Source organism: Nomascus leucogenys, chromosome 18, assembly GCF_006542625.1.
Source record: "Nomascus leucogenys isolate Asia chromosome 18, Asia_NLE_v1, whole genome shotgun sequence".
Classification (NCBI taxonomy): domain Eukaryota; kingdom Metazoa; phylum Chordata; class Mammalia; order Primates; family Hylobatidae; genus Nomascus; species Nomascus leucogenys.
Window position 1 is genome coordinate 76,202,863 of NC_044398.1, and position 19,605 is coordinate 76,222,467.

The 19,605-nt window shown below is 37.5% G+C and overlaps 1 protein-coding gene across 5 annotated transcripts in view; it reads left to right on the forward strand.

Moving 5' to 3' along the window:
• The window catches only part of ERBIN (erbb2 interacting protein), a 148,413-nt gene that overhangs the window by 46,602 nt on the left and 82,206 nt on the right, over positions 1-19,605 (forward strand). For all 5 annotated transcript variants that reach the window (XM_004091224.3, XM_003265998.4, XM_030797857.1 and 2 more), the window contains exons 2-4: positions 10,516-10,563; positions 14,231-14,428; positions 16,240-16,357. In XM_004091224.3, the coding sequence (XP_004091272.1) occupies positions 14,240-14,428; positions 16,240-16,357 (307 nt within the window). In that variant the 5' untranslated portion in view covers positions 10,516-10,563; positions 14,231-14,239. The remainder of the gene's footprint in view (positions 1-10,515; positions 10,564-14,230; positions 14,429-16,239; positions 16,358-19,605) is intronic.

The following is a 19,605-nucleotide window of genomic DNA, read 5'->3' on the forward strand; positions in this document are numbered from 1 at the left end:
CCTGTCATATTAAGCAACAGCTTTGTGAATATACATATTTGTGATCCATATTGTCACAAATGTCTTCTTGCACACCTTTTATTGACCTATTGTTGAAAATAGCCAAGTCAACTCTATGCTAGGAACAGGTGAAATTTACCCACAGACTTCCAGTCTTTATTTTATGCAGTTTCACCTTTTCCAAGTATTGTTATGAGCCATATTGAGCTGTTTTCTTTCCTCATTCTCTCCCACCTTTTCCTTCAGATTATAGAATGGTCTAATGTCAGTTTTTCATGGTTAATTCTGTCTGAGATGTTTGCATTTGTAGTCGTATTTCTAATTGTGGAATGAACAACTTTTTCTGTTGAAAAAAAATTGAGGCTCTCTTGTTTCCTAAGTTACATCAGTCCTGCTACACTGAGATGGAAGAGGATTCCACAGATTCTTCTACCTTGACCTACACTTTATAAAATAGGGCTAGCAAAAATTGGTGGACTCAAGGAAGCCTTAGTGATCTGAATTTCAGAAATAACAAGAGTTCTGTGTAGGTGAATGTGTCATTTTGCCTGCCTGGGGGCAGGTGCCTGGTATCAGTATAGGTGGATAATATGGAGAGACATTGAAGGGATAGGATAAAAGCATTCAAGAGTTAGGATCCTTGAATGACAGTGTGGGCTTTAGGGAAGATGTGGGACTCTGACAGAGCCTCAAAGGCAAAAATCAAATAATTAAACATGATACTTGGGTCTGTCTTTCCCTGTTACATTTTGCCAAGAAGTCGCAGGAGAGGAGAGGATTGAAAGCATAGAGAAATCATGTAGTCCTGCAAATTCAAGGAGTGCTTGGAATTTGGGACCCTGTTGGACTTGAATCTGAAGGTAAACTGAACCAAAAAATATTTGGAACTGCAACCCAAGCTTCTACTACCTCAGATTTGACAAGATCGAAAAGGTGGCTGTGGGTTGGTGATGGGGAGGTTGGGATTTGGGCTGATGACAGATCGACTGAGTCTAATTAAAGCTGCTGCCAGCTCAAATGGACTCTACTAGAAATCTGAATTTCCAACCTTTATCCTGGGAGAAGTAGAAGGTTACACTCCCTGGGAAATAACACTTAAAACAATATTATAGTGGGGCATGGTGGCTTATGCCTGTAATCCTAGCACTTTGAGAGGTGGAAGCAGGAGGATTGCTTTAGCCCAGGAGTTCAAGACCAGCCTGGGCAACATAGTGGGACCCCGTCTCCACAAAAAATAAAAAACTGCTGACTGTGGTGGTGGTGCATGCCTGTAGTCCCAGCTATTTGGGAGACTGAGGTTGGGGATTACTTGAACCTGGGAGGTTGAGGCTGCAGTGAGCTGAGGTTGTGCCAGTGCACTCCAGCCTGGGTGACTGAGACCCTGTCTGGAAAAAAACCCGCAAACCAGATGAATAAAAATTATACTGAATTTCTGACTATTACCTTACAGTGTCTAGAATATTATAAAATATATGAAACATACAAAGACATGGAAAAGGGTGATTGTATAGGCTTATAGATGACCCAATTATTGGAATTAGGAGAAAAAGAACATTAAGGCAATTGGCAGGATAATATATGGGGGATTGAGTATTTCAGGTGAGTAATGGACGTGCCAAAAAACCAAATGCATATTCTGGAACTGGAAAATAGAATATATTAAATTTAAAAAATTGATCAAATAGCCTTAATAGCAGTTCTATGATAAGAAATAAAGACAGAAGGAAATGGTATATGTGTGAATAAATACGAAAGTTTATTTTCTAGTTTTTAAATTTATATAAATGACAGTGGATAGCACAAAGCCAAAAATAACAGTGTATTATCGAATTTATAGTATGTATCAGTAAAATATAAGACAGCATAAAAGATGGAAGTAAATATACGCCTTCTCTTTTATAGTACTTAGGTTATATGTGAAATGGTGTTAATATCATTGAAAATGGGCTATGATGAATGAAGAATGCATATTGTAATTTCTAGAGCAACCAAAAATGTAGGATAGCTAAAAGTCCATAAAAGGAGATAAAATGGAGTAAAAGGAAAACCTTATTAGAAGGTAAGAAAAGAGGAACAAAGAACAAATAGAAAATAAATATGATGCTGGGTGTGGTGGCTCACCTGTAATCCCAGTGCTTTGGGAGGCCGAGGCAGGGGGATCACTTGAGGTCAGGAGTTCGAGACCAGCCCGGCCAACATCGGGAAACCCTGTCTCTACTAAAAATACAAAAATTAGCTGGGTGTGGTGTCGGGCGCCTGTAGTCCATGCTACTCAGGAGGCTGAGGCAGGAGAATCGCGTGAACCTGGGAGGTGGAGGTTGCAGTGAGCCGAGATCATGCCGCTGCACTCCAGCCTGGGTGACAAAGCAAGACTCCATCTCAAAAAAAACAAAAACAAAGCAAAAATAAACAATAATGTGATAGTTTTAAGTTCTGTCATAGCAATAATTACATAAAATATGAAAGATCTAAGCCCACCATTAAAACATAGAAATTGTCAAATTTGATTTCTAAAAAGACCCAACATTATGCTTCCTACAAATGGGTACTTGAAATGTAAAGACATTTGGTTAAAAGTAATAGATGGAAAATATATACCATATTAACACTAATCAAGAGAAAGCTCCTATGGCTATCGTGACATCAGGCAAAATACTAAAAGACAAGGATTACTAGCAGGAAAAAAAAAGCCTTGTAATGTGAGAAGAAGGATCCATTCACCAAGAAGATAGGAGCCCTAAATATCTATTCACTGTATAATGGACCTCCAACATACATGAAATAATAGACAAATTTACAACTATGGTTAAGAGATGCCTATACTTTTCAATAACTTACAGAAAAAGCCATAAATTGGTAAGGCTATAGAAGATTTGAACACAACTGTCAACCAATTTTATCTAATTGACATTTGTAGAACATTATACCCAAGAGATGCAGTATGTGACATTCATGAGTGGAACCTCTCACTAAGAATTATGTGGGGCCGTCAAAAGTCTCAACATATTTCAAAGGCTTGAAATGATAGTACTGTTCTATTGACCGCATTGGAATTACACAGCAATCAGTAACGAAACGAGGTTCGGTAGATTACCAATATTTTGAAATTAAGGAAGTCAATTTTGAACAACCCATCAGTAAATGAATAAATCAAATGGAAAATTAGAAAGGACATTAAATAAATTCAGCAAAAGACAACATCAAAATTATTAAATGCAGCGCTTAGATTATTAAAGTAGTACTCGGATAATTTATATCTTTAATGAAGAAACAAGGATTAGAAAGTTTTATTCTAAAGACAGAAAAAGAAATTCAGAATAAGTGAAAGGCAGAAGATATAGAGAAGAAAGCAGAAATCAATGAAATAGAAAGCATATTCTAAGAAAATGAACAAAATATAACATTTCCTCTTTGAAAAGATCAATACAATTGATAAACCTCTAGCAAGACTGACTGAGGGGAATAAAAAAATCCGCAGATTACTGGTATAAAAAATGAGGGAGGTGCTTATGGTACAGATTCTGTAGCTGTTACAAGGATAAAAAGGAAATAACTTTAAAAATTTTGTTTTAGTTATTTTTAAACAACAAAAACCAATTGTTTTAGGTAACTGTTTCTGTGTTAAGAATCTCTCAACCACTTGGTGGCTTAAAACGACAGCAGTTGACTATTTCTCTGAATTATGTGAAACAGCATGTGGTCTTTTATCCCAGGCTTCTTTGTGGCATTGTGTTCTCAGGGCAACATTCGAAGAAGGTAAAGGTGGACTTTGCAAATGGTGAGGCATAGGGACTGTCACTTGCCCAACAAAACTTATGCTGCATTGAGTTGATGTAAACAAGTCACAAGGCCTGCCCAAATTCATGGGGTTGGGGAAATAGATTCTATCTCATGATTTTAGGTGGTGTAAAACATTCTGGCCATGTTTTTCAGTCTACAGTGGTTAAGTCAGAAATAGTGAAGTCTGAGATTTTACCCTATTTACAAACTAAAAAGTTAAGCCTGCCAGAAAACAGAATACCTTTAGATTAGAGACAAAGAGAGATTATTACCACAAAAGCAGTAACTAGAGCAATGTCTTGTGTCAGTTCTTTGAGCCTTAATCTTCACAGGGTGACGTACTGAAAGTCCTGTAATACCTGCTCATGCAGTAGTGTACGTTACAGGAGAAGAACCCCAAATTGGAAAACCTGAGCTTACTGGTAACCTGTCCATCCTCTCCTCTGGAGTATAAGCAAATCTTTTCTGGGGAGGGGAAGGTGGACTCTCTGCATCTTGCTTAGTGTTATTATCCTAGAATGTCTCTATACAAACACCTTATGTAAATGACATTGCTCAGAGAACGGAGAACATGCAGGAATGTGAAATGTCTATGGAGAATCGTCTTTCAACACAGTGTACTCTCGATCACAATAATTTGCCTTCCTCTCATATACAAAATTTGATCACTCTTCTCCAAAAGTCTTATTCCATTAGAGTATGAGGCTTGATGATCTGTCTCATCAAAGTGAGATCTAGATAAAGATAAGGCTCCTCAATGCCATTTGTAATTAGAAAAATGCAAAATAAAAACCAGATACTGCAATTATGTAGGCTAAAATTAAGAAAGACCGACAGTGCCAAGTGTTAGTGAGAATGTAATTGGAATTCTCTTTGCTGGGAGTGTTAACTAATAAAACCACTTTGTAAGACAATAGTTTTGAATAGAATTAAATTACTTATAGACTATGACCCAGCAGTTTCATTCCCATATATTTACCTATGAGAACAGAAGCCTGTGTTCTTATAACGCTTATACACAAATGTACTTTTATTCAGGACAGACTGTCTTGGTCAGGATGTTGACTGGGAAGGATCAAGTGTGAACTTTGTAGGGTGATGGAAATGTTACATGTCTTGATTCCTGCTGGTTATATGATTGTATTTCTCTATCATCTATACTCTTAGAATGTGTTCATTATGTAAATTGTATCTAAAAATATAAAAATGGAAAATTTTGCAAATGTAAGGATTCCTTGGTAACTTCAGTGTATATGTCTACCACTTAATTGCACAGTAATAAATTTTTAGACATGTTTAGGCTAACTATAGTTTGATACAAAATTTTAACACTGTTCATATTAAAAAAAACACCCAGCTTTCTTCTCGATTAGAATTAGGCTAATGGGACCAGACATTGATGTTGATCTTCTAGTTATAAGTATGATCTAGCCATCAGCATCTTTTCCTTATTTCTTGTATATGTTGTAGGCATATCACATTTTATACATATTTAGTTTTTGACTATTGTCCTTAAAACGCTCTTACACAGTGTTTATAATTTTTTCATTACTTAAGTTCAAAAACTTTTTTTACTCTTCTTACCTTCCTATCTTTATTCTTTTTCATATTATTATTTTAATTGTTTACTATTTATGTACTTATCAGTAAGGGGTTAATAATGTTCATAAAATGCCTTGGAACTAAGCACAAATATACCAAATACAGATTAGCAACATTGTGATAACTATGATTAAACTAAATGATTTTACACAACCACTAAATACCATCTAATAGGTGTGGGCATGCCTGAGGAGGCTTTGCTTTACATTTTTACAAAATGAAATATTGCACCACATAAGATTGCTCTTAAATCCAGCCGAGTATACATGTGCGCCTCGAGGCAACCCCAGAGTGCAGTGTTGCCATGGCCTCCGAAGCTTCTCCGCATCTCAGGGCACCCCCTCAACTGTCTGTGGATCTGGAGGCCTGGCATCTATGAGGATGACGAGGGGAGGACCTGGGTGACTGTGGTGCGCCCCAGTCCCCCTGCACAGAGAAAGGGCCAGGTGCTTGAGCTCCCAGGGCAGCACATATGAACCCAGCATCATGGTGCACATGTGGCAGATGCTAGTGCACACCCGGGAGCCACTGTCCCCCAGCCAGCTGCCCTTCTCCCGCCTGTTCCCCTTGTGGCAGCTCTACCCCAGGAGGAGGTACCAAGCAGCAAATTCCAGTTTCTGGGAAATAGTGGACCAGATCGTCTCCTTGGAGTAGCTGGTCCTAACATATTGGCCGGCAAGGAATAACTGACGTTGGGAGTGGCTGGCCCTGCTGGCCCTGACTCCTCTGGCCTCATGTCTCTTTGGGCCCCCTCAGTGAGGATCTTTGTGTACTTGCTATTCTGTTTGCACACCCAGCATGGCCTCCTTGCAGGCAGTAGGCAGTGGGGCCCCTGCCCACTCAGCTTCTCTCATTTTCTTCACTTATCAGTCTTGTCCTGTTCCACTCAGATCTACACTGAGGGCAGTTGGCCTGGATGGGCTTCACTAGGGGCCCTGTCTGTGCACTGGGTCCGTTTCCCCTGCTGGCTGCAAGCCATGGGTTCTCTTTCTCCTCTCTGCCCCTCATGCTGACCTTCTAGATGCCACTCCCAAATCCCCTTCACTCCATACCCACCAGGCTGCATGCCTAGCCAGTCCTCTGGCACCCTCAGTGCAGCCCATGATGGGGAACTCACCATCAGCAGTCAGTGGCTCGGTTTAAGAGATGGCCGCAGAGGGAACTGGGTCTGGATGTGGACTTGGATGCCCTGTGGGTATCAGTTCTGCTGACACTTTGGCCTGAAATAGATAAAGTGCTGAGCAAGCAGTGTATGCTGGAGCCTCAGTAAGCCCATCTGCACAGTGGGGAGCATGGAGGGATGGGTTTAGCCTGTGCTTCAGCTTGTTCAGTCCTTCAGCTCACAGCGGGATGCTAATCCATGAAGGTGACCTCGCAGTACTGGTTAATTAAACTTTATTGCTCACTGAAAAAAAAAAAAAATCTAGCCAGGTATGTCTTGTGATCTCTTTAGGTAAACAGAAAATGTGCTATATTAAAAAAAAAACTTTATAGTGATTTTACTTTTCAATTTTTGTATTAATTCTCAAACTGAGACTTCTGTCAAAATAATCTCAAGTAGAGGATGGGGAAGGCTAAATAATAGTGGCTATGGTATGGATGAAATAAGATTGACCATGCATTGATTATTGTTGAAACTGTGTTGGAAAAAGGAATCACATGACATTTTTTTGTTGTTGGTTTGAGACGGAGTCTCAGTCTGTCACCCAGGCTGGAGTGCAGTGGCGCAATCCTGGCTCACTCCAGCCTCCGCCTCCTGGGTTCAAGCAATTCTCTCGCCTCAGCCTCTTGAGTAGCTGGATTACAGGTGCACACCACCACGCCCAGTTAATTTTTGGATTTTTAGTAGAGATGGGGTTTCACCATGTTGGCCAGGCTGGTCTCAATCTCCTGACCATGTGATCCACCTGCTTCAGCTTCCCAGAGTGCTGCGATTACAGGCGTGAGCCACCACGCCCGGCCCGACATTTTGTTTAAGACAAAGAATTTTGAGTTTTATACTGTACCTAATTTACTAAATCAGAATCTCTAGGGAGAGGGTATAGTATCTCTATTTTTCAAAAATAACGAGTGAATATTAACTAGCTAGTTGCAATTACAGCCAAGATTTGTTTTTCTTCTTCATGAGCAGCTTTCTAAATTGGTGGCAGAGTTTACTAGGGCAGTCTATGAATGGTTGTCCAAATCCTACTTATGAAAATTATCCATGAGCTCCTCTCTTTCTCTACTAGATTATTTCTATCTGCCTACAAATCTACTGTTGGATCTCTTCATTCATATTCGGGTCTGGCAACTACTTGATTTTTCTAATGTTTTATATAGCAAAACTACCTGAGTTGTTGATTCTAGTTCTTCTGTTCTTTCTTGAATCCCTTCCAAATAGTGTTTTGCCCCACCAACTAGAGGTGGTTTTGTCAAGATAATCAATGACTTTCACATTAATACACAGTGGCCATTCTAAGTCCTTATTAACAGAGTTGATAACATCTTCCTCCTTGAAACATTTTTTTTTCCACCTGGCTTTTAGAATATCATACTTTTTCTCTTGGGGTGGGGTGTTTCTTTTGCCTCACTTGACTGCTTCTCTTCAGTGTCCTTTGCTGGTCTTCTATAATGTTTTGGGGCTCAGCCATTGAACCTGTTCTCTTTTCTGTCTGCCCTCCTGCCCTTGATGATCTCATCTAATTTCATTGCTTTAAATATCATCTATAAGCAGATGACTTTCAAATTTATATCCACAGCTTGGATCTCTTCCCACATCTCTGAATGCCTATATCCAGCTGCTTACTCAGTGTCCTACTCAGATATCTTTCAAGTATTTCAAAGTAAAGTTTTGGAATACAAACATCTCTCTTCTCTCTGCCTTGCTCCTACCATGGTCTTACTCCATTTCAGTTTAGTGGCAGCTCCATTCTACCAGACTGTCATGTCTGTGGGAGTGTGTATGAGTGACAGAAGATTTGGTGGCCAACTTTGCTTGCTGTACACACAGCTTTGTTGTTGTTGTTGTTTTTTGTGGCATGCAGTATATGTAGAATTCTTAGAGAACATTAAACACACATGTTAAACACGTTAGTCCTATACCATTTGGCATAGCAACAAATAGTTTGATGTATTTAGGGCAGTTCTGAAATTCTGAAACACATAAATAGATATTACTCTGAGTTTTTAAGAAAAAGATGATTTATGATGTATGTACTTTTTATTAAGAGTATTATTTTTTGTTTTAGGCTGTCTCACTTTGGAATGTGTTGGCTGCAAGTACAGAAAACATATCAATAGTTTAAGCAAATAAGGGAATTAGTTTTCCCACATACCAAGAAATCCAGAAATAGAGAATAGTTAGCATTAATTCAGCTGCTCAGCAATGCTGTTTCCTCTGTCAGTCTTATTTATTGGCTGGTTATTAATCCTCACGCTTGTTGACTTAACGGTAATAGGATGGTTGTTGCAGCACTAGATACTGTGTACACACATACAAGGCTAGAAAAATGGGAGAGTGGTGGTGTCAGACATATTTGCTCCCATTTATCAGGAAAGCGAATGTTTTTCCAGAATTAACCGGCACTTCACCCCCAAAGCAGACTTCAGAATATAAGTCTCTGATTTTCACTGTGTTATCCATTTCTTGTTTACCCCTCCAGGCATGGGAAGCTCAAAAGTGGTAATTGAGCTGGGCCCCTTACTGCCCTGAATAATCTAGAGTCTTGAAAGGAAGGCCAGGTCACAGCTGTAAACCCAGCACTTTGGGTGGCTGAATTGGGTGGGAGGATTGCTGAGCCAGGAGTTTGAGACCAGCTTGGGCAACATAGTGAGACACTGTCTCTACACACACACACACACACACACACACACACACACAAAGAAAAGCTTAGCTGGGTGTGTGGGTGTGGTGGTGCACGCTTATAGTCCCAGCCACTCAAGAGGCTAAGGCAGGAGGATCCTTTGAGCCCAGGAGGTTGAGGCTGAAGTGAGCTGTGATTGTGCCACTGCATTCCAGCCTGGGTGACAGAGCAAGACCCTGTCTCAAAAAAAAAAGTCCAGGCATGGTGGCTCACGCCTGTAATCCCAGCACTTTGGGAGGCCAAGGTGGTTGGATCGCTTGAGGTCAGGAGTTTGAGACCAGCCTGGCCAACATGGCAAAACCCCGTCTCTCTAAAATAAAGAGTTAGCCAGGTGTTGTGGTGCACGCCTGTAATCTCAGCTACTCGGCAGGCTGAGGCAGGAGAATCGCTTGAACCCAGGAAGTGCAGGTTGCAGTGAGCTGAGATTGTACCACTGTACTCCAGCCTGGGCAACAGAGTGATAATGTCTCCAAAAAAAGAAAAAAAAAAAATCTTAGAAGGGAAAATAAATCCCATAAACAACTAACAGTGCCTGCCACGTAGAACTATGAAAAATTACTAAAGTATAATTGGCCATTCGAGTTTATTTGCTTGGAAAATTATTTCTCAGTAAGTTCAAATTAATGGCATTTTAATGGTAGGTGAAAGAGTATTTATATAATGAGGGCTCTCAAGAGTTTATAAATGTATGAAGACTATCCACTATAAAGATAGCCATTTGGCTGGGTGCAGTGTCTCACATTTGTAATCCCAGCACTTTGGAAGACTGAGGTGGGAGAATCGCTTAAGGCCGGGAGTTCAAGACCAGCATGGCCAACATAGTGAGACCCTGTCTCTAAAAAAATTTTTTTAATTAGCTGGGTATGGTGGTATACACCTGTAGTCCTAGCTTCTCAGGAGGCTGAGGTGGGAGGATTGATTGAGCCCAGGAGTTTGAGGCTGAAGTGAGTCATGTTTGTGCCATTGGGCTCCAACCTAGGTGACAGAGTGAGACCCAGTCTCTTAAAAAAAAAAAAAAAAAGAGCTAGTCATTTATTTAGAAGCTAGTAAATGTGTGTGTGTGTGTGTGTGTGTGTGTGTGTGTGTGTGCATACACTTGTGTGTGTGTTTTTAAGAGGCAAATATTTTGGTTTGACTATTTGGTCTTAACTATTTTCAGTTTACAGAGGTTAATTTTTGAGAAGTTTAATTTAACTTTTTTATAAATTAGATATTTAAAGAGAAGTTCCTTAAAGTCATAAAGATCTGTTTTTATTGTTAATTTTGGTTCTTTTTTTGCTTTCCATAGAATGTTGGCTCAATTAAGAAACATCAGGGAGATAAATTCAACCCAGTGGTAAGTAACTTCAATTCTTTTGGTAGAAAGTGTTCAGCATCCAGTTGCAGTGGCACATGCCTCTAATCCCAGCACTTTGGGAGGTCAGTGCAGGAGTTTGAGACCAGCCTGGGCAACATGGCGAAACCCCCATCTCTGTAGAAATTACAAAAATTAACCGGGCATGGTGGCTGGTGGCCTGGTAGTACCCTTGGGAGGCTGAGGTGGGAGGATCGCTTGAGCCTGGGAGATCGAGGCTGCAGTGAGCCAAGATCGCACCACTGCACTCCAGCCTGGGCAACAGAGTGTGATCCTGTTTCCAAAAAAAAAAAAAAAAAGGCTTATTATTGTGCTCATTTTCTGGGTCGACTGATATACATTGTGTACGTTCTTCTCCATTGTGATTAGAAGATTCTTGTGTCTACAGTGTTACTTCTGATTTATAAAGTGGCTCTTCCTTATCATATACCTGAAATTCTAATGAGCAGTTCCCATGTTGATCAATTTAGTTCTGATCAGACTAGGCTTTCTTCCTTTTGGATTACTTCCTTGTGTTATTCTGTAAAGGAGAATCAGTCTTTGGGTACTGTTACTCATTTACTTCTCTTTCATATGTTACTTTCCTCCTCTGCCCTCAAAAATTAAGGTTCTCAACCTTTCTTATCAGTCAGCAGTTTTTAGTCTGTACCACTTCCACTTGCAGGCCTATATAGATTTGGTGTTCATTTTTATATGGGCACCAGGCCCACTGAATTTGATCTGAGGTCTAAACCGCTGTCTTTATAGTCTCTATTCACAGAAAGTTTTCCTTTGAGATTTCAACTCTATTTAGCTTCCTAGAGCCCAATCTAATCTTCCTTTTCTGAATTTATTTTCCTTTCAGAGAAGTTCTACAATTTCTGTTTGTCTGTCTGCAACATGATTAGCTCTACAGAAAAAAAATTGGAAATTATTATATCTCCATTAACAATTACTTGACCCTATAAATTGTCTTATACCTCAAGTGCCCTACATCTTTATATGTTATCTTTGTATGTTTGGACCCAGTATGGTCCAGTGGCCATTAAGCGTTTACATGTGTGACTAATAAGCTGAATTTTTAATTTTATTTGATTTAGCTTTTAATACTAAGTTTAAATAGCCACATGTGTCTAGTGGCTACCATACTGGACATAGCAGATAGAATTCTTTCCCATTCTTAAGTGTCCTCCTAAATCAGTATCAGTTGTATTCTTAAAATGTCTAGAACAAGAAATTTTGTATTCATTTTTGGAATTTTTAAAATGATCTCATAAGCACATAGGTAAAATCTAAATTGTCTTCTGGTGATTAAAATCTTATTAGATGAACTGTTTATTCTTATTGGTAAAATATGTCTTAATATAAACAAAGATTGTTACTAAGTAGTAAACTTTTCTGGATATTTATTTGTTGACAGAGATTTTAGAGGGAAATGTTTAATGTTTGACATCTTAGTTTCTTTTTTTAAATTCTGAAGGAGAAGTATGTAGTGAAGATTTACTGATATTTGAATTGTTTTAAGAACCTTCCTTCAGGTATGCATTATTATATATTGAGAAGCAGTATAGAAGAGCACAGACTCAGTTTCTTCATGGAAAAATGCAGATAACAGCAGATATCTTAGAAAGTTATAGTGACGATGAAATGAGAGTCTGCATATAGTTTATCTAAAGAACTTAGCACAGTGCCTGGTATAGAGTGATTGAGTAAGTATAGTCAAAAAAATAATTTTTTTTTTTTTGAGACGGAGTCTCACTGTGTTGCTCAGGCTGGAGTGCAGTGGCATGGTCACGGCTCACTGCAGCCTCTGCCTCCCAGGTTCAAGCAGTTATCCTGCCTCAGCCTCCCAAGTACCTGGGATTACAGGCACGCGCCACCACGCCCGGCTAATTTTTTTGTATAAAGATGGGGTTTCACCATGTTGGCCAGGCTGGTTTCGAACTCCTGACCTCAAGTGATCCGCCTGCCTTGGTCTCCCAAAGTGCTAGGATTACAGGTCTGAGCCACTGAGCTCAGCCTAGAATAATCAATTTTTTAAAAAGATTGCAAGGGAAATACGTATCTTACTCTTTGTCACTTTTAAAATATCATATAATGTGAAGTAGAAGAATTAGAAGCAGTGCCTTGCAGATCCCTGTTACAGCTTGAGGCAAGAGGAAAAATCACTAATACCAGATCCTGTCTTTATTTTAACCTTGGACATTTTGTTTATACATGGATTCTTTTTCAGTAATCTGTATTTTTAAAACATTATATTAAGATACTGTATTTATCTTGATTACTGAATTTTTTGATACCTCCTTATATTTTGTGCCTGAGGCCTTACTGGCCTTAACCTAGTCTTGGTTCTGGTTAGAGGTAATCTAATACTCTAATAGAATCTTCTGACTACAGCAAGAATGGATTGTTTTATATAGAAAGAATTGATAACACTAATAATTTTTATTTTATTTATTCCTAATATTGCTATAAAATTGCCAATATATTTGTGTGGTGTTTGAATTTTTTGGTTTAATTTTATCTTAGAGTATGCTGCACAATTCAAATTTTAAAAGTCAATTTTTAAACTTTTATTTCTTCAAGTTAATTGCTTCATTACTTGTGCAAATATAATCTTACTTTGCTAATATAATCTTAGCCTAGTTAGAATTAACCTATGTATATACATTATGTACTTAATAAAGTGGCCCTGAGAATGTTCACTAATTCAGAATTGGCCTTTTCCCTCAATTAATTTGAAATCTGTTCTTTATTTAAGCAAGTTTTTGCACCATTGTGTAACCTTAAACACATGTAAGACATATAAGTTCTTTAGAAAAACTATATGGCCAATATTTAATTGAAGCAAAATATACTTGGGGTAGGTGGGAATTTTCATGTGGAAACTTGGACTTTTCATAGGAAGGTTATAAAGTGATTGATCCCTGATGGCTGGTTAAGAAGACCTGAAAATATCTTTGCATTCCCACTTCCTACTCAAAACTGCACTTAATCAAGTCCTTAATGAAGACTCATAGAACTCTTAGTCAGAAATTAAGTAAAATTAAATAAAAATCTTTGTCTTATTAGAGTTTCTCTTGTTGAGAACTAAGAAGCAGACTCAAAGCACAGTTTTTTTTGTTGGTTTGTTTGAGTCTCACTCTGTTGCCCAGGCTGGAGTGCAGTGGCGTGATCTCGGCTCACTGCAAGCTCCACCTCCCGGGTTCACGCCATTCTCTTGCCTCAGCCTCCCAAGTAGCTGAGACTACAGGTGCCCACACCTCGCCCAGCTAATTTTTTGTATTTTTAGTAGAGACAGGGTTTCACCGTGTTAGCCAGGATGGTCTCATCTCCTGACCTCGTGTTCCGCCTGCCTCGGCCTCCCAAAGTGCTGGGATTACAGGCGTGAGCCACTGCGTCCGGCCTCAAAGCACAGTTTTTGAAGAAGCATGTAAATGGCTACTTCATGGATTGTTTTGTGAAGTACTAAAGAGCTTGAGTTTAATTTGAAATCCAGTAGTTATAAATGTGGGTATTAAAGCAATGTTAAATGGGTTCCATTGTGCTTGTATAGTGGCGGGAGAAGTGTTTATCTGTGACATATGAATTGTGATAGATTGGAATGATTTGTTTTGAAAAACCGTTGTAATATGTATGTTTTTAATTTCTTTTTATTCGAATATTGCAGTGTCTAAAAATGACTACAAAACGAAGTTTGTTTGTGCGGTTGGTACCATGTCGCTGTCTACGAGGGGAAGAGGAGACTGTCACTACTCTTGATTATTCTCATTGCAGCTTAGAACAAGTTCCGAAAGAGATTTTTACTTTTGAAAAAACCTTGGAGGAGCTCTATTTAGATGCTAATCAGATTGAAGAGCTTCCAAAGGTATGCTAATACTTTCTTTCAAGAATTATCTTTGGTTATTTTTATATCTAGAAATATGATATTCCTAATATTGCTATAAAGTTGCCAGTATATTTGTGTGGTGTTTGAATTTTTTGGTTTAATTGTATCTTAGAGTATGCCGTACAATTCAAATTTTTAAAAGTTGATTTTTAAACTTGTATTTCTTCAAGTTAATTGCTTTTATACTTGTGCAGATAGCGTAAAATTTTGTATTTAATTTTAGTTGTATTGTAGCCATTAAGGTAAATAATGAGACTAAATAATTTCTGGAGTCAGTAGATTTAACTAGAGCAATAATTGAAATTAATGCTGTCTTTTTCTACTTTTCATAAGACATTAATGTGTATTGTTATAATTGAGGGTAATTGTCCTTTTACTATATCATAATTTTATTGTTAAACAGCTTTTCTTGAGTTCATACAGATACTGTTTTCCTCCATTTACAATTTGTTTGGAAAGGTTTTGGAGGACTTAACATTTCTGAAGTCTAGTAACAACTGAAAGGAGAAAGTTGGTTTGTTGCCATGAAACACCTTCTCAAGTTATCACCTTTTTTTCCACTAAACTGTTTTCAGTGTACTTTTTCTTCTTAAATCCCAGTCTTATTATCCTATATCAATTTTCCCTCTCATTATCTTATACCAATTAAATTGCTATAATTTAATTGTTGGGATCTTTTGCCACCCAAACAGCAGTGTTTTTGAAACTGTGCATGGAGACCCATTGGTAGCTCATAAAATCAATTTAGTATGTGTGGGCAGCATTTTGGAAAAAAACTATAAATTTGGACTGCGAGAATTAGGAAATATAGGACGCTTAAATTAGAATTTTCAAATAAACAAGGAATTATTTGTTAGTGTAAGTGTGTCCCATAAAATTGTGGGATATACTTGTACTAAAAAATTATGTTTGTCTGAAATTCAGATTTAATGGACATCTTATACCTACTCTTGCAACCTTAATTATAAAAAATAGAAAATAGAGTGTGTTGTATATAGCCATTGTTTCATGAAAATATTTTAGATTTGTGTGTATATACATACTGGATGACAGTATGCAACAGGCTTTTTTCTGGTGGTCAGTGAGAACATTTTGAAAGCCACTGCTATCCTAGGGGTCATCTTACAGAGAAATCTTTATAGGGCTATGGATAAAAATTAAAGGTTGTTGGTCTCATGTTTATGAACTAGAAACCTAGGTTGTGGTTGGATAATTTACTGTTCTTCCCTATATGTTGTTCTTCAGCAGGCAATTTATCTTCCTTAGCTAGTTCTAGAGAATATAGAAGACCAAAATTTGTCTCCATCTCTAATCACCACCAGTAGAGTCTTGGTTTAGGGGTTTTGGTGAAAAGAGAAAGTCTTGCTACAACAGTGCAAATAACTGAATCATTTATGTCTTATCATACCTAACACTTTTACATTTTTAGAAAAATACTCTTCTTAACTAGGGCTTTCATTTTGGAATAAGGTTGCTTGAATGACAAGCTCCAGAGTTTATCACATTTAATAGCCACTTATTTTTCTTTACTAACTCAACAGAGGATATAGCCATATACTTATCTCACTAAGTGTATTTTACTTAAGGTAGAAGTATGAAGATATAAATTAATCTGAATGGTTCAGTTGTATTCATATCCATAATAGCATAACCAGAACAATGAGGCATCTTTCCTGGTATTAGTGTAGGTTATAACTCTTTCAGTTTTAGTATGGCTGATAATAAAAGTTAGCTCATGAAATATTTAAAGATATATATAATTGACATTCTTTCCTCCCTTTTTTCAATAGCAACTTTTTAACTGTCAGTCTTTACACAAACTGAGTTTGCCAGACAATGATTTAACAACGTTACCAGCATCCATTGCAAACCTTATTAATCTCAGGGAACTGGATGTCAGCAAGAATGGTAAGGCTTTTTTTGCCCATAATTTTTTGTACTTGGGAACATGTTTCATTACTAAGATTTCTATTGAGTTTTCAAAAATAAAAATATAAAAATAAGTTAAATCTAATGTATTAATATGAACTTCATCTGAGAATGTTTTATGTAAAGATAGTTGCCCCACTTTACAAGTTTTGCCACCTGTTTTGTATCAAATACAGTAAAATTAAATGTTATAGCCTTGGCTTAGAATTTGTTTCGTATGTAAATGTAAAATCTGTGATAGCTTAAAGCACGTGGAGAATAAATGTAAGGGTTTTTTGTTGTTGTTTTTACATTTTTAATTGCGGTCATCATGTTGCAGGATAGATCTCTTGTGCTTATTTCTCCTGTCAAACTGAAATTTTATATCCTTTGAACAACATATTCCAATCCTCCATCCCTGCTTCCCTATCCCCAGCCCCTGGTAACCACCATGCTACTCTGCCTCTGCCTCAGCAAGATTCCATATGTAAGTGAGCTTATGTGGTATTTTTTTTTTTTTCTGTTCCTGGCTTGTTTTACTTAACATAATATCCTCCAGGTTTATCCATGTTATTGCAAATTAACAGGGTTTTCTTCTTTTTAAAGGCTGAATAGTATTCCATTGTGTATATCGTATTTTCTTTATTCATTCATCCGTTGATGGACACTTAGGTTGGTTCCTTGTCTTGGCTATTGTGAATAGTGCTATAATGAACATGGGAGTGTAAATATTTCTTCAGCATACTGATTTCATTCACTTTGATACATATCCAGTAGTGGGATTGCTGGATCTTTTGGTAGTTCTAATTTTTTGAGGACTCTCCATACGTTTTCCATAGCAGCTATACTAATTTACATCCCCACCAACAGTGTGCAAGCATTCCCTTTTCTCGACACCCTCATCAGCACTTGTCTTTAGTCTTTTTACTCATTCTAACAGGTGTGAGGTTGTATCTCACTATAGATTTAATTTGCATTTCTCTGGTGATTAATGATGTTGAACATTTTTCATATACCTGTTGGTCATTTGTGTGTCTTTTGTTGAGAACTATCTATCCAGGTCATTTGCTGATTTTTAAGGCAGATTACTTGTTTTCTTGTTATTGAGGTTTTTTAGTTTCTTACATATTTTGAATACTAACCCCTTCTCAGATGTACAGCTTGCAAACATTTTCTCCCACTCCGTAATCTGTTTCTTCACTCTTTTGCTTCTTTGGCTGTACAGGAGCTATTTTGTGTGGTGTGATCCCATTTGTCTGTTTTTGCTTTTCTTGCCTGTGCTTTTGGGATCATATTAAAAAAATCATTGTTCAAGCCATTGCCAGGCTCCAGAATGTCATGGAGCTTTTCTCCTATTTTTTTTTTTTTTTAAATAGCTTTGGGTGTTACAGTTTTTAATCCATTTTGAGTTGATTTTTTAAATTGTGTAAGATAAGGGTTTAATTTCATTCTTCTGCATGTGGATGTCCAGTTGTCCCAACACCATTTATTGGAGAGACTGTCCTTTACCCATTGTGTGTTCTTGGCACCTTTGTCAAAAAATAATTGACAAAATACATGGATTTATTTTTGGGCTGTCTGTTCTCTTCCGTTGGTCTGTCTATTCATGTTATTACCATGCTGCTTTGATTGTGATTGCTTTGTAGCGTATTTTGAAGTCAGGTGTGATGCCTGCAGTTTAGTTCTTTTTGTTCACCATTGCTTTGGGTATTCAGTCTTTTGTGGCTCCATATGAATTGTAGGATTTTTCTTTTTCTGTGAAAAATGTCATTGGAATTTTGGTAGGGATTGGGTTGAATCTGTAGACCACTTTGGGTAGTATGGACATTTTAACAATATTGATTTTCAAGTCCATGAACACAGGATTTCTTTCCATTTATTGTGCTGCTTCAATTTTTTTCATCAAATATTCTATAGTTTTCAGTGTATATGTCTTTTACCTCTTTAGTTAAAGTTATTTCTAAGTATTTTTTTTGGTAGCTATTATAAATGGGATTGTTTTCTTAATAACCTTTTCATACAGTTTGTTGTTAGTATGTAAAAATGCTACTGATTTTTGTATGTTGATTTTTGTATCCTGCAACTTTACTGAATTTATTCTAACAGTATTTTGGTTGGAGTCTTTAGGGTTTTCTATATATAAGGTTATGTTGTCTGCAAATAGGGACACTTCAATTTCTCCTATTCTAATTTGGAATCCTTTTATTTCTTTCTCTGGGTAGGACTTAAGTACAACGTTGAAAAGAAGTGGCAGGAATAGGCATCCTTGCCTTGTCCCAGATCTTAGAGGAAAAGCTTTCAACTTTTCATTGTTAAGTATGATGTGAGCTGTGGGTTTGTCACATATGGCCTTTATTGTGTTGAGGTGCTTTCCGTCTATACCTGATTTGTTGAGAGTTTATTATGAAAGGACGTTGAGTTTCGTCAAATGCTTTTTCTGCATCCATTGAGAGATTTTTTCCTTTGTTTTGTTAATGTGATATATCACTTTTATATATATGTTGAAATTATTAAGGCCAAGTAGTCTTGTTTAGTATGTTTAGTTTGATATTCATTAAGTATGGAAGATACATTCTAAAATGTTAAGTCCTTACCTCAGAAGGAGAGAGAAATCAGCCCTTGAAATTTTTAGAATGTGTGTGTATTTCTTTTATAATTACAAAAAAGAAAGAATCACATGAGGATAAATTTTAAATGGTCTGACCAAATATAGGACTTTCACTAAGCACTAAATACTGTCATATAATACTTCTTAATAAGAATTGGGGAAAAAAACTTTATAAACAAGTCCCACCAAGTTAGTGCAGCAGTGCCAGCAAATACGTAGTAATCATATTCCACAGCTCTTAGCTTCAAAGTCATTCTTTGTCCTAGTGATATGAGTATCCAGAAGTAATCCTTCTCCTATCAGTTTTCCTAAATTTTAGGACTTATTATGAAGCATTTTAGGGCTTATTAGAAGTCATCTTGTTTTCACAATTAACAGTTAACTTTGGCAAGCTAATTAACCAGCTGTCTGTCTACACACACACACACACACAAAGTTATGTTGGCTCACGCCTATAATCTCAGCACTTTGGAACGCTGAGACGGGCAGATCACTTGAGGTCAGGAGTTCAAGACCAGCCTGGCCAACGTGGTGAACCCTGTCTCTACTAAAAATACAAAAATTAACCAGGTGTGGTGGCACGTGCCTGTAGTCCCAGTTAGTCAGGAGGCTGAGGTATGAGAATCACTTGAACCCCAGG